Source organism: Centruroides vittatus, unplaced genomic scaffold (assembly GCF_030686945.1).
Source record: "Centruroides vittatus isolate TY-2023 unplaced genomic scaffold, ASM3068694v2 contig_546, whole genome shotgun sequence".
NCBI classification, from domain to species: domain Eukaryota; kingdom Metazoa; phylum Arthropoda; class Arachnida; order Scorpiones; family Buthidae; genus Centruroides; species Centruroides vittatus.
The window spans coordinates 641,709-658,102 of NW_027122322.1; the positions used below are offsets into that span (position 1 = coordinate 641,709).

Consider the following 16,394-nt stretch of genomic DNA (forward strand, 5'->3'; position numbering starts at 1 on the left):
AGATGGAAATGTTTTCCATTTTAATAAATAATATTAATTTAAAATTTAAATTCTTAATAACTATTTTCTTTCAAAGAATTATGGCCAGTAAGCCTAAATATTTTTTGCAGTTGAAAATGCCAAAATTTTTTAATAATTAGAATGTTTATTCTATATTTAACTTAGTTATATCAAAACAATGAGAATTCTGGACTAATTCTGTCTTTTAGATCAATTATTTAAAAAATAACTCTAAATCAACGCACTAAATCATTCAACAAACTAATCAATGATTAATGAAAATTATGTTAAACATTAATTTCAAATTAATAAAAAAATAAAATTACATTTAATAATTCAAGAAAAAATGTTCATACTATTGTAAATAATTTTCAATCATTTATATGACCATATCATAAAAAATTTATATGCTTTACTTAAATCATCAATAAACAAACTAACAAAACAAGACAATGTTAAGTAAAATACAGGCATATCCACAAAACTTGCTCTGGCTAAGAATTTTTCAGTAGAATGTCTCTTGGTCTTTAATGCTCAAACTACAGATTGTATATATCTCAATACAACATTTTTCTGTTGATGTTTATGCAAGAAATTTTTTTACAACTCAAAAATGATGTGCAGTCTCAATTTACATTTCAAACATTATTGGCAGAAAATCAGAATAATGTCCAGACCTTTAAAAAGTGCACTACAGTATGTACAAAACAACTGTTTGTTAAGAATCAGGTACATTCCATTCGGTAATCAAGAAGTTACGATTTACATCTTAAAATGATAGTTTGTTAGTTATATAGGAGCATTTTATGATTTTTTAATTATGTATTATAATTTTTCATATTAAAATAACAAGAAAAGGCTGATAATTAACATTTTCATGCAGAACAACTGATTTTTGTGAACACATACTGATGTTAAGTGGAGATACCTGTATACTTTAACAGTAAAGTGTAAACTTTTACAAATCTGTTTTCAACAAATTTTATCCATATAGTTTGAGTTTTTCTGTTCTAATATATGAAATTATTAATAATACATATACAACTATTTTACCATACTAAAATGCTTACTTCAGGAAACCAAATCTTTAATCAAATTTTATAAAATATTTTCATCTTGATCCAGGACAACTTCAGCTTACAATTCATATAAAATGATTACAGGGCTTAAAGCAGTCATGGCAATAAAAAAAAAGTGAGAAAAGAGAGTTCACACTGAAAAAAGCTAAAAAAGCTAATAGTCTTAAAATGAACGAAAACAGGCATTATTAAAAAAACACACAAACGCACACATTTTGTATCAATAACATTGCGTATGATATTAGACTGATTATTAAGTGGACTGATAAGATTAAATATGAAAATAGTTAGGCTGAGTTTATACTCCAGAAAAGTGACCAGTAAGACTGCATTAAGCCAGAACAGGCCCGCATTAAGTTTTCATGTGCCCCATACAGAATTCCCACCATTACACAGCAAAGCAAATGGAATAGTAACATAACTACCAGAATGCGTTTCCATATAACATGCCAAATTTCAAATGCCATTTATTTCAAGGTACATTTTTTGATTTCTTCATAAAAAAAATGTAATTAAAGAAGAAAAAAAACAACTTCTGGCAGAATCAGTGGGTTGCATGTTCATTATATAGCAGGGGTGGGCAAGCAAAAGTTCAGTGGGAGCCAAAATGTAGGTTTTGCAAAATGCATGGGAGCCGCAGTTCTGTACTTTTTTACTCTGTACTGCAGTTCTGTACCTTAATTTTATTATATAATATAAAACAAGTATTGAATTGTTTTAATAAACATATTTTCACAAAATTGTGGAAATAAAACTGTAAAAATAATAATAAAAGGCAGAAATTAACACTTTCAGCAAGAGCCACATAAAACTCAAAAATGCGACTCCGAGACCGCATGCGGCTCTCAGAGTCGCAACTGCCCATGTCTGTTATATAGCAATACCACTAGTAATTGTGACCCAATCATTTATTTGGTAATTTTATCAATATTTTTTAAATGATTAAAAATAAAATTACAGAATTCATTACTGGTAATACTAGTCTCACAAATCTATTCCCCTGAATACAATAAAACAATTTGTTAGTCATTTGACCCACAACTGACAGAGAAGAGAGTTTATGAAAACAATGTAATTAAACATTTAGCAGTTTATTGTCCTTCACAGTGGGGAATCGGCAGAGTCTATTACTTTTATGGGAGAAAATATACAAAGCTTTCTACTACCCTGAAGTTGAAAAATAATACAATCCCATGAAATTTAACAAATCTGATGTTAATAAGTAAATGATGAAATTATTTACAGAGAGTTGATATTTTATAAGTTTAGTTTTTTGCTCTTATAGAACAAATTACAGAAATTATAAATAAAAATCTCATTTTTTAAAAATTAAAATCATAAAATTTCGCTTACAAAAGATTGAGATGGAACGCACGCTTTTTATTTTTATAATCGCTTTGTTTTATTAGACACAGATATTATTCTTATATAGATTTATTAATTATAATAAACATACATTATGTATAAAATTACATTAAAATAACACTGTAATTAACGTCTGAAATGAAAAAGTAATTGAATCGAGTCTCGCCTCCATATTAATTAACGCGCATTGGTGTAGCCAGAGTTTGTTATGGGGGGCCTAGAGGCTGTAATTTTCTGGGGACCCGCTCTGTGGCTCCATCTGGAAACCCCTCACGCCACGCGACCTCACCCGGGCTTTGCAGGACGCCACCATCGGCACCCTGACGGATTTCTGGTCAGTGGTGCTCCGCAACAAAGGCCAGGACCACCTACGCCCTTTCGCCCCCTGGAGGTACAGTTGTGCGTCATCTCGCCAAGCAGAGACGCTTTTGGCCCGGCTCCAGACCAAGACGGCTCCGTTACATGCTTTCCTTTACTCACGGCATCTACATGACTCCCCGGGGTGCCCCCATTGTGGCGCAGCGGAAACTACACTTCATTACTGGCTATATTGCCCCAAATACACTATAGCCCACAAGGACCTAGGCAACATGATGACCCTAAACATGTCTCTGGTGCGCACGCTGACACCTATCTACTGGCTGCCAGCCTCCATCACTCCTAGTCAACACGTGGCGGCACTGGAGCGCTACATTAGCCTCACTAGCCGTTTCGCTTAGCAACTGGCAATGTCGGTCGGAGAAAGAGCCGCAAAGGCTATAATCTCCATATTAAATTGAATAAGAAGAAGAATTTTCTGGGGAGGGGCACCAGGTTAACTGGGGGGGGGCGTGCCCACCCATGCCCCTTCCTGGTTACGCCCATGTTAATGCGCCACAGTAATTAATTGATCACGTTGCATCAAATTAAATAATTTATAAAAATTGAAATAATAAATACGTTTATAAAATAATTGGCTGTATCTGTTCGCAATGATAATGTAAAACACACTGTACTTATAGTTTAGCATTTCCGATATTTAATTTATTTTTGAATTTTAAAATATAAGAAAAACAATTTTTTAAATAAAGTTTTACGCATTGATATCTGCAACTTTAGATAATACAAGGATATAAGAATCCATCAAAAAAGTTAGTTAATAATAATTAAAATCGAGAAAAAATATAAGTTTCTTTCGAGGTAAGGAAACTTGTAAAAAGTCAGGTATGCGATCATGTGACGCCCATCTCCCCACTTTGCGTAACCAAACGGTCGAAGTTGAAATAAAACCCCAGCAGAAGTAAAAACGAACATCGGCGCATGTATAGGACAATAAACTTGAACAGGAGCGAAGATGAGACATGACACCATGTAATTTATGCTAATTACTTTCTAATATTAAAAAATTAAAATCTTCAATAAATTATAATTAAATTAATTTTTTGACTGAGTTCGACTAGAAGCATATCGAAAAGCTAGATTAAAGTGAAAATAGCAGTTTTTCGACGCTAAATATTTACAAATTAATTTTTTAATTTGGTGCCGGATTGACCGCAGCTGTTCGAATGCGCACGTGCATGACAGAGTTTTATAGTTTCTGTCGAAATGGAAAATGAAGGACACCGTTAGAATACAGAAAACCATGGTGCATGCCAAATATATAAGCACCCACTTAAAACCAAACTTTTGTCTTTGTCTAAAGATTGTCTCTACAGAAGTTATTAATATTTAGGATATTAGTTTAAAATCTTGTATTTCCTGGCACGAGATTCGCTCGATCTTTAATTTTACAGAGTGCTAGAAAGATACAAGCTTTGAAACGAGTGTCCTACAACGTTTTATTTAATAATAACAGTAGAAATCAAATTTATTATCGCTCAACAATTATTATTTTTGGTTTTTCTACGGTAGTCAAAAACGAGTAATGTCATCATTTAAGCTAAAGAATAGCAGGCGGTTGGGAAGAAGTTTGCTTAGCAACTTACTTCAGAAAGTATTGGGTTCTATACGATTTTCTGTTGCTAAAACATGAGTTTCTACTGTTAGTATTAAATAAAATCTATTTCTTTCTTTTGTCCACTGCGCTTAAATAAATACAAATGCTAAAAATAATGCTGTATAAAAATCACTCTTAACGCTGAACTAGAAGTGTACTTATGTCTTAATGCAGCGTGATTATATCGAAGTGCCGCGGAGATCGGTATTTCACAAGGATACAAGCAAGGAGAACCCACGTGCAAATTCCTACAGCATGTGCAGAGTATCAAGCTTTGGGAAGCTCCTCGTTTTGTTGGTTTATATAAATGTAGTACACTACATGTGTATACGACAGTGCCTTATCATGTCGCGCATAGTCCATAAGGCATATGGGAACGTGCTGGTCGCTATTTCGCTCCTGAGTGCATTTACGAAAAAAAAATTTCACATGGGAAGTGAAAAAAGCTAAAAAAGAGAGTCACTTTAAGCCCTGTGATTATATCATTACTCTTTAAAATCTTTTTAAAGAACAATGATACTTATATTCATTTTATTTGAAATGTAAAGCTGGAGTTGTCCTGGATCAAGATGTAAATATTTTATAAAAGATTTGGTTTCCTGAAGTAAGCACTCTAGTATTGATAATAATACAGTGCCAGAGATACATGAAATAGTTCACAACTATTTTAATTCTTTGTTTTACATTTTAGATTTGATAGATGTTATCAGAGAAATATAAAAGTAGAAATTTTGTTTTCTTTAATATTTCTAATCCAAATAATGATCAATGTTACAAAATAAATTCTCCAGGTAACTAGTAGTTGAAATAAACAATTTTCATTTTCGTATGAGTTAATCAAGAAACTTAAGATGATAAATTTGGAGCTATTGTCTATTGTAAGGTAAAAATAATTTGGAATATATATTAAAAATGCCTTAAATTAATATAAGAAGTAATCAAAAATTTTTACTCTTATTACAAAAAGTACTAAATTGATACAATTATCAATTTTGATTGAAAATGCTCTATATATTTGATGATGATAACTTTTTATTTTGATATTACAAGTTAAATGGCCATAATTCTTTTAAAGAAAATAATTATTGAAATTTCAAAACACAGTGAACTTGTGTTATTTCCATTTATTAATTTTTTTAAAAATTTATTATACATCAAACTATTTAAATAACAAGGAAATTTATTTACTTTCCAAATTTCTTCAGATTAACCACTAACCATCTGGCCATCAAAGTACTTTGGTTAAGACAACATACCTTTTTAGAAGTATTCAAGTAGAAAATACAAACAAACATGAAAGAAAAACAAAAACTGTATATTGATTTTCATAATTTACGATAATTTAAAAAACTAGTGTATAATTAGTTTAATGTTCTTATGCTAAAAAATCATGAGAGGAGAAAAAGGGGATAGATTAATTATAGATAAATCTTTCACTTCAATATGCATGAGACAGAAGGAGAAAACAGCAATTCATCTGTTCGTGCTTTGATTTAGCATTTTGTTATTCTATAATATAATGCATATTGCATAATTATTTTGCACTAATTATTATAAAGAAGAGATTATTTTAGAGTTACAATATCAGATATGTAAGCAATTAGAAATTAATATATAAAAATAATTTTAAAATTTAAATCAAAAAGAATTAGTTTTTTTAATTTAATAGTTTGTATGTTTCCTAAAAACACTAAGTATATAAATTATCTTTAACACAATTAATTTCTAAAAGATAAAACTTTCCAGAATAAATAAATTACAGAAAAATAAACATTTTTCTGTAATTTATTTATTCTGGAAAGTTTAATTTTGAGGAAAATTCTTTTAAATCAAACAATTATATAAAAACAAATATTTGAGTGAAACAATATAAAATACTGTATTTAGATATAGTTGCATATTCATAAATATAAAATCACATAATAAAAAATGTTTCATAGTTTATTTATTTTAGTTTTTATTAAAATTCATTACATATATCTAATTATGATTTAATATTTACTTTTATATTTAAATGCATAAAATATTTCTTTTTAATGATTTTGATATTTATTTATCTCCATGTATTTTACACTTAAATGTAAACCTCCAGTTTATCTCAACTTTTTGGGCGTTCGTACTTTTCCAAATCAAAATAAATATTTATTGCAATAATTCTATAAAATTTCTAGTCAAATTCTTCTGTTATGTAAATTAAAACTTAAAATCATTAGTAATAGATTTATTTCAATAGTTATGTAAAGTTACACAATGAATAACAAATTCTTTAAAAAATATTCATAACTTGGAAATAATTTGTAAAATGATAAGTTTATAAAATATATAAAGGGTCATTTATCAGTCACCACTATATTTGGTAAAGATTTATTTTAGTTAAAAAAGAATTTAATATTGAAACTATACAATGTATTAATATATTTACATCCAGAAAATTTAGAAGTAAATTATTTCCTTATTTTTTTCTTTAATCAGTTTGATGTATAATTATATCTTTAACAGATTGAATTATTAGTTAATACACATAAGAGATACACTTACATTGCATCATTTTCAATATGTACTGAATCACAATTTTTATCTTTTCAATTTCTTAAAAACTATTTTGTTGTTCTTTTCATGTAAATGAAATGATTTAAGTGTAAAGTTATTTAAAAAGTTAATTTTGTTAACAAAAATAAAGTATTAGTGTTATTATTTTCAAAAAATTTTCCCCTTACAGAAAAAAAATTATAAAAATTTTCTAAAGATCATATTGAAGTTCAAAGAAATAAGCCAAATCAAGATACCAATGTGAAAATTAATTACCCAAATGTTTTCAGGTGTAGTATCACCCTTCTTCAGGGGTCTTCAAAAATCACAAGAAGAAGTAAACTTGAAATAGAGAGGAATAAATAATGTGGTTACAGAAATAAAATACATTTTTTTAAGGATAAGAAAAACGAGCAGTTGCAAGAAAAAGGATATAATGTATGATGTGTAAATGGATTATAAAAAGGGAAATATAAGGCATAAAAATTTAGTGTAAAATCATGCAGAGTATAATTATTTTAATACTTTTCAGCTCATATAACATAAAACATAGAAAAGAAATTGCTTTTTACATAATTTGTAGATATAACATATATTTAATACATTAACACTAACTTTTTCAGAAAAATCTGAACTGAATTAATTTTGTTTTTATTTATACTTTAACTCAAAATGTGATTTTAAAATAATTGTTATATTTATGTACTATAACAATACATTAAACACTTTCATACAAATATAAAATTACAGTATTATTTAAATTTGCACAGAATGATTTTCATTGTGTCAAAGAATTGTTAATGAATTACTTCAAATTACAACAAAATTCATAAAATTTTTACAATAAATTTCAAAGATAATTTTTAAAACAAATTTTGTCATATCTGAAGCAAGAAATAAGAACACAATGTTTGATTTTTACATTATTTTAATCATGTATGACAAAAATTCTACTTTTACATTAAGAGTTACTTGATGATGATAACCAATTTAAATTTATTTTTTAATTCACTGCCAATTTAGATTCAAAAACTAATCATTTCCAATATACTAAATTGGATTAATCATTACTTCTTATTAAAAATCAAGATTTGTATTTTATTATATAAAAAGATGTTTGAAAATAAATTCTAGATTAAATTTATAGTATAATTAAAAGACTTAAGAGCTGAAAAGTATTAAAATTAAAATAGTCAATTATATAGATAAATGATTTGAAAACTTTAAATGAAAAAGAATAAAAGTGTAGATTAAAATGTGAATATCTAATTGTTAATAATAGATATATAATCAAATATTTCATAAAACTGCACACAAAGCATGTGCTTATTATATATATTTTAATAAAAAATATTAACAAAAGTTATTTATAAAGAAATTTATAGGTTGAATCTCGGAAATGGTTAATTGTATCTATTTCCTAGCAAAATTTATCTGCGAATACTAAATTTTCTTATATTTTGATTATTCCTATCTATTTAAAGATATCCTGCATTTTTATAACCAAAACTGAAGAAACTTATGCATGTATATGAGTCTGAAAGATAATCAGTTGGTTATAAATTTACAAGATAAACAGCAATTGTTATTCCTTTTTTTTTTTTTTTGAAATCATGACACGGATAGGAATTTTTCTATATATAATTTATTGATATATTTGATACACTTTTGCAATTCGATATTACAAACGTTAGCTTTCAAATTTTAAAGTATACAAATATATATACGTTTTAACTCTCTTAATATGTTAGAGTATACACATGAAAATTAATTACTACATCTAATAAGACATTTATTTTTATAACTGCTTTATTAGAGTATGTAATTCTTCATGATTTTCTGTTAAATTTAAACTATTACCAGTACTTTACTGTCAAATTCAAACTATTGTTTCAGTTATGTTTCTGAAGTATCTTTTATATTCATCCAATTATAACTATATATTATTCTCTCAAAAATTTGGAATAATAGAACAAATTCATTGAAACAGAATGAAATAAAATGGCATAAAATTCACAAATACAAAATAATTTACTTAATAAAAGCATTTTCATTTATTGATGTTATCAAATAACCTCTATTGCAATACTCATATTATCATCAAAATTAAAATTTTAAAGACATATATGTTCATTTTTACTTGCAAATAATCACCGGTCATTAAATTCACAATGTTCTTAATTCCTAATATCCTTCTGGTATATAGTTATACTAAATTTTAATATATATTGGAATATATTCTTTTACAAATTTTATGTAATTTTGTGTAATTTGTATCAGATAATTTACATATTAGTATAGCCAGTGTATAAGTCAACCTCCAGATTTTCAGCTCAAAACTCTGGTAACCCTAAATCCTTTGTATAAGTCAACTTGTAACATTCAGTTAAGATTTCAGTAGGCAAGAGAAATATGGTTATGGTGTAAAGCAGTTTATGTCATAGCTATATAATACACAGGTAACCCTTGTACAACATGATACTTCTACAACACAGTTTCATTCTAACACGACTTGAAAATTGGGGATATCCCCTGTACAACAAGACTTCTGGTTTCACTGTATCACAGTTTTGGAAATCCTTCGTACAAAATTTCATCATTTTTAAGTATAAACTTTGTAATTTGGTATTTTTTTAAACTCAAGTAAGCATGTGTGTTATCTCAAATTTGCCCATGGATTTTAAAATATTTATATTTTCAAAGTTATTTTGTACCTTCATCAGGTTTACTTTAATGAAAACTGAGGTCAAGAAAGAAAAATTGCACTATCTTTCCTATCAACCAGGTGTCAGACTTTAGCCCTTAACACTGTCACTGTTTTGTTTTTATACATTAATCTTGGTATTTAGTAAAGTTTATTTAAACATTTTTAAATAATTTCTATTAAACTTTTTTTTTAAACTGTAGGTAAGCAATAATTCACAAAACAATGAACGAAATAAGGTGGTATCTCATTACTTGAACACAAATTCTGGAAAAAATGCTCAGTACTCAACTGAACAAATGTGACCCTCTAGAAAAAATTTTCAATTACAGTAGAGCATCGATTATCCGACCCCCGACCAACCGTCACATCGGTTAACCGACCGCATTCTAGTCGGCAAATTCAAATGTCCACTAGTGATGTGGCGCTACAATATTTGACTATGTCTTGGCTACTTTATTATTATTTTTGTTAAATTTTTGCATGTTTTAGTTGGCAACACTGGCTCGACCGTGAAAGGGAAGCTAGTATTTAAACCAAGCTTATTTTTCTATTTTTCTTTATTTTTGTATTTATTTTGTTGCAAAATAAACAAATAATCTTTAACGATACAATAATGATGATTCTTATTTTTTAAAAATTTTGTTAGGCTTAACATCAATGAAAATTCAATGCAAAGTAGGTTAATAGCGATATACCAATATACTAATTACATGGATACACTAATATACTATACTAATAATGTATTTTTTCATACTTTTCGATTATCCGTTTTTTCAGTTATCTGATCAACCCCAGTCTCCAATTGAGTCAGATAATTGATGCTCTACTGTAATAACAATTTTATTTCTTCATTCATAAAAATTTTTTATGATAAAAATAAAAAATATGAAAATGTTGCTGATATTTCCAATCAAGATCAACAAAAAGCTGAGATGACTATACTTTGTAAAAAGAAAATGCTGTTTAACTAAAATTAATATTAACACATAATACAGTACTTTTAGTTGTGAGTGTTAATTAATTATTGATTGGAAATAAATTATTGATTGCTTTAATAGATATACTTCTCTTAGTACGAAAAAGAATAGTATACTTTTGCTAACTTCTGAAACATAACCCTATGTTTTGCATTAGTTCTTTGTTTCATGTAGCATGGATTTGCATAACACAGCATTTTTTCAGAACATAACTACCATGTAATATGAGTAATACCTGTATATATAGCAGACTTGCAATCATCTAACCCACAATTATCAAGCCTAATCAGCCATATCAAAGTTTTTTTTCTATAAACAAAAAGTACAAAATAATTATATTTTAATTATATTTCTACAATTATTTTGTATTTTTTTATTACAGTACAGTATTATTAAATAATAATATTGTGTAAAAATATGACTGCAAATTTTTCATAAAATTGAGTTATTTTGTAAATATTTTGTCATGTAATTGTGGGAATCTTACCAGCTTAGTTTTGATGAAAATTTTGTATTAAAACATTATTAAATGTACTATAAAAATTACAGCTGACAAATAAACCACATAAGGGACACACTGATGAGCTTGATTGTATAGGAAATGCCTTATTTTCAATCTCCTTGTTATCCAGCTTCACAAAAAAATTAGCATATTATAAAAAAACTCATGTGCAAACAGGCTCCACCTATCGCTACCAACAAGCAACTGCTAAAAATCTTCAGTTGTCTTGGTAAGAACACTACATCAGCTCTATTGCATAATCACAGTCAAGTCAAAATCAACACCTCAAATAAAATATTAGTTTACAAAACATTGTACTATGACAGTGCTACTACATTTACTATATGATAATGGAATTTTGGAAAACATCTTTGCTTACACTTGGCCATTTGTAACAATATTATACAGCTGGTGCATCAGCTATTGTAAACAGCATATGGTATAATGTTCATTTATACTAAATTTTTGTTATTATATTAATTTCTATGTTAAATAACTTCACCAAACATTAGAAAATATTTGTGATTGTCAAAGTTAAAGTAAATGGTATACAGTAATTTTTTTATAAGCACTATTCTATTTGTTTATCACTCTGGTAAATACAGTAGAGTCCCAGAACATTAACTCTCGATAACTCAACATTCCATAAAACTCATTGTGTCATTCAAACAAAAAATAAATACATGTAATCTAATTTTTATCTCTATAATGTACACTACGATCAAATAAATTATCATTAGCATTGTTAATAGCATTGATTCCATGTGTCAACATAGAATTTAACCTTTTTTTTACCAAGATTTCACTGCAAAATGTCACCATGTAAATGTCACTAACTTCAAAGTAACCACTGAATAATCAATAGTTTTTTAATAAAAATTTAATTAGAAATAGGAATAATCACTGTTAGTAGTTAATACTGACATGGACTTGTGCATCAATGCCTATACAAAAATTCTACTATTTATACTATCATCATTATACTATATCCCTAAAACTCTTCATTTTTGGTAACTCATCAGCTTCTCAGTCAACATTAAGCTTAATTATGAGGGTAGAGATGGGTCTCATAAAAAATTGTAAATGCTAATATCAAGTAAAATTGTCAAAGTCTGACTCTACTGGAGATCAGAGCTGCCAGAACTGGTACTTTTGCTCAAAAATCGATGTTTTGGTACTGTTGGTACTACTTCAATATAATTTGGTGCTATTTTAACAAAAATGTTTAATTTTAAATTAATCCTGTATCATTTAATTATTGTCATTTATTAATAATGTAATGTTTTCTAAATCAAGAATTAATCCTAACAACCAAATCTGACAATACTAACAACATAATTTGGCAATGCTGCAACTTTCATAATGATGAACTAACACAAACCATTGAGTTTAAATGAGCAGCAGACCTACTAAAAAACATTTATTATTCAACAGCCATAAAAATTGTATTTCTATTAATGATGTCTCCAAAGTTCAGCAAATTTTTCGCAGAAAGAATAAGATATCAGGAAACGCATCCACCGTTCAATGAGCTGCTCCACAACAAAAACAAGCTTAAGCAATGGCATCTTTGAATGGTGCACTCTTGGTAAGTATTCCTACAATTTTTTATTTATAGCATAGTTTATATGGATTATTCCCAAAAAATTATACGTGTTTTGGAAATATTAGAGTCAAATTAGTCTAGAATCGATTAATTTTACGGAAGAAAACCTTTCAAACAGCTGTACCCCCTAAACTGCACAAGTGTCAAGCTGTGAACAGTTCATGTATTTGTAAAATCTAAGTGACTCATACAACACGGAATTCATATAACACAGAACGTATCTACTGTGTTATGGGGGGGTCTACTGTATTGGAAAATTAAAGGTAAAAAGGTTTTTATTAATTTTAGACAAAACAACTGATGTTTCTATTGTTTCTAATAACTAATTAACAACTGTTTCTAACAACTATTGTTAAATAACTTGTTTTGATAGCCAGATATTATTACTGTAATGTTAAAAAAAAATAGCAGATACAGTGTATTTTTAATGTTATTTTACAATGATAACAGATTGCAGGGCTAAAAGAATTTTTGATTCTCTAACTTTTCTTTTTGTGCAAAATTGTGTATGCCATTCAATGCATTTATGTGCATCAAAGACTTGTTCCTTTTTGCCAAATCATATAGAAGAGTTAGCTTGAAGCTTGAGTCATTCATATCTTTCCAATAGTCCAAAGCGTTTGACTGAGTATAAGGAGTTTCAAGTCTTTACTAATACAGATCCATGTAAAATTTTGCACATTTGTCATACTAGATAGCTGTTGCTTGAAGAAGTAATAAAGAGAATATTGGATGAACAGGCAGTTCTCATACTAAACTCTACCTCAGCAGCATTAGAAGATAATGTTAAATCAGCTAGTAGAATATAAGAAGAATTACAGAACCCAGTTAATATGTTTTTTTAGCATTCATTTTGCCCAATGTTAATAACCTTAATATTGAATTTCAAGCTGAGAGATTTAGAGTATACAAACTAAGCCTTTCAATTGACAGCATTGTTAAAAGTTATCCTTGGTTACTTTATCAAGAAAGAAGTAATCAAGAATCAATTTTAGTAATCAATCAGTTTATCTTCACCTAAATGATATTTATCATGGAGCCAAAGTAGAAACTATTTATATTGAAAATGTCTTCAAAATAACTGATAAACACCTTAATGAATTCCAAGTTGGAACATTAAATTTTTATGTAAAACTGATCAAAGAGATGTTTAACCAGTTCCTATCACATAGTATGTTCACAAATCTACAGCTGCTTGAAGTGATGGATCCTGCAAATGTAAATTAAGGAAAACCTTGCTCAATTCTTCCCCTTGCTCTGAAATTTCAAAAATTTAAACAAAGAGTGAAGAAAAATTACACAAGATATAGCTTGGTTTACTGAAACAGAGCCTGAAAATTTCTGGTTTGCAAAAAGAAAAATGTGGAGATGAATACAGATATCCTTTATTGTCAAAACTAATGTTCAGCCTTCTTTCGCTGCCTCATTCTTCAGCTTGTGCCATAAGAATATTCTTTCTGTTAAATAGTATAAAGGTGAAGAATCATTCTATGTTGAACTGACATTATAAATGCATTTTTATACTCTAAAAGTTTACTCGAAGAAACCAATTGCACAAAATGGGACAGTCTCAAAGTTTAATTGAAATGATGAAGCAGGAAGACTTGTATACGAAAGAAAATTACCTGGAAGCAACATTCTAGAATGTAAGTAAATGCATAGAAAGTTCTTTTTTTATCAAATGTTTTCTTAGCCCTTGTATTTACATTTTTTATGACGTGGTACTTTTTTAAATACTTTGGTACTTTTTGATTCTGAAACTTTGTACTTTTAACAAAAACCTTCTGGCAGGACTGCTGGAGATACACACAACTCCTTTTATCTTCCAAACTCTCAACCTTTAATCACCAAAATTTAACAGCATCAATCCCGATAATAAACAAACCTTCCTGCAAAACTTCAATTCTACATGAAAGGACAGGAGTTATCAAGCTTCAAAGAGGGTGAACAAAATCATGCCCCCACATACAAACATCCATACATACAGAAAAAATATCCCCCCAATTTTTTTTTTTTGGTATTTCTTGAAGTTTTAAGGTCCCAAGTCCAGAAATATAGGGGAGGGTTATTTTTTGACTGATAGCTATACTTTTCTTCTGTTATATATAATAGCTGGAAAAGTAATAAAAGAACTACACATCTGAAGACCTATATGAACATCAGATATCTAGTTGTTTATCCAAAGTATATATGTTTACAGTAGTATTATTTACCTACAAAGATTGGATAATGGATCACTGGAACAAGGTATTGTTTACAGACAAGAACTGCTTGACTCTCATTCAATTCTAAACATCAGTTGATCTTGTGCACTTACAAGGCCACAAACCTCACAAAGTGACAAATACAATGCTGCTGGATCACTGTAAAGGGGCATTATGATGAATACTGAACTACAAGTGCTTGAAAAAAGAACTATCGGGTAAACAGTATTGTAGAGACATTACTCTATGCCCTATTCAACTGCCCAATGGTGCAATGGGCAAGGAATTAGTTTTCACAAATGACAATGCCCCCACATCATATAGCAGTATTGGATAAACCAATGAAGAGTAAGGATATTTATCAAATGGACTGATCAGTGCACTCTCCAGATTTGAATCCCACAGCACATGCATGGATGGTTTGGGAACACACACTTGTAATGAATTTCATTTAGCAATACACCTCAATTTATTCATAATCTGAAGGAGGAGTAAGCAAAATTACACAAGAACTCTTGGATCACTCAGTGCACAATATATCAATGGTGTGAGAGTTGCATTTACTGTTCAGAATGATCATATCCTGTACTACGAGATCATAATGTATCCTGTTTAGGAAATAATAGAGTATCATCATCACTGCATTTTTGAAGACAAATTTTTTGTAAAAAATGTAAATTCAATTTACTGTTCAATTTAGCTAATGCATGATGTTTTAGTTTTTTTATGGATTATTTGATATGCCCTTAAGTTTTGGACACTTGTGTATAATTATATCTTATTTAATCTTTAAGCCAGACTATTTACTACATAATATAAGCATTCCGCATGACTATTTCTTATGTTATGACTACAACTAAATGAATAACAAACAAATTCACTCAGAAGACTATTTTGTATCTTAGAAAGAAGTTTATGCATTTGTGTTATTAAATACCTTTAATAATTCTTATTTAATTAAAATTTTATCATTCTTATTTTTCGTTGAATGAAAAAAAATAACATACTCTTACAGTGTAAAAAACTTTAATTAATTATGCTATTTCATTCTGTTTCATTTTTATGTACTCTGTTCTACTATACATACTCACTGAGATACATCACAACAGTAAATTATAACAAATACTTAAGAATTTATTATTATAATAGTCATTTTTTTAACACAGTAGACTGGCATTACCAAAATTACAAATAAAACTTGCTTTACTATATCTTCACATTAAAAATATTTTATCAATTTTAACTAGTAAATTATTATTTAAACCAGTACTTTATAATTCAAATTTAAAGTAAATTTAGAATATATGTTAATTTTTATATTAAAATTCTGATTTTATAAAAATACAACATTCTTCATTTTTGAAATTAAGTTTGAATTTATGCTATTGTTTTAATACATATTTCCATTATCATTCTTCAGATTATTATATTCTTATAAAACACACATATT

The 16,394-nt window shown here is 28.2% G+C and overlaps 1 protein-coding gene across 5 annotated transcripts in view; it reads right to left on the reverse strand.

The window, feature by feature from the left end:
* Positions 1-16,394, reverse strand: part of nSyb (neuronal Synaptobrevin) — a 63,664-nt gene that overhangs the window by 6,433 nt on the left and 40,837 nt on the right. Inside the window, exon 6 of one of the 5 annotated variants that reach the window (XM_067274313.1) lies at positions 7,225-7,290. The exons of the other annotated variants lie outside the window; for them this stretch is intronic. Within the exon in view, the coding sequence (XP_067130414.1) occupies positions 7,274-7,290 (17 nt within the window). The 3' untranslated portion in view covers positions 7,225-7,273. The remainder of the gene's footprint in view (positions 1-7,224; positions 7,291-16,394) is intronic. 5 annotated transcript variants of the gene reach the window in all.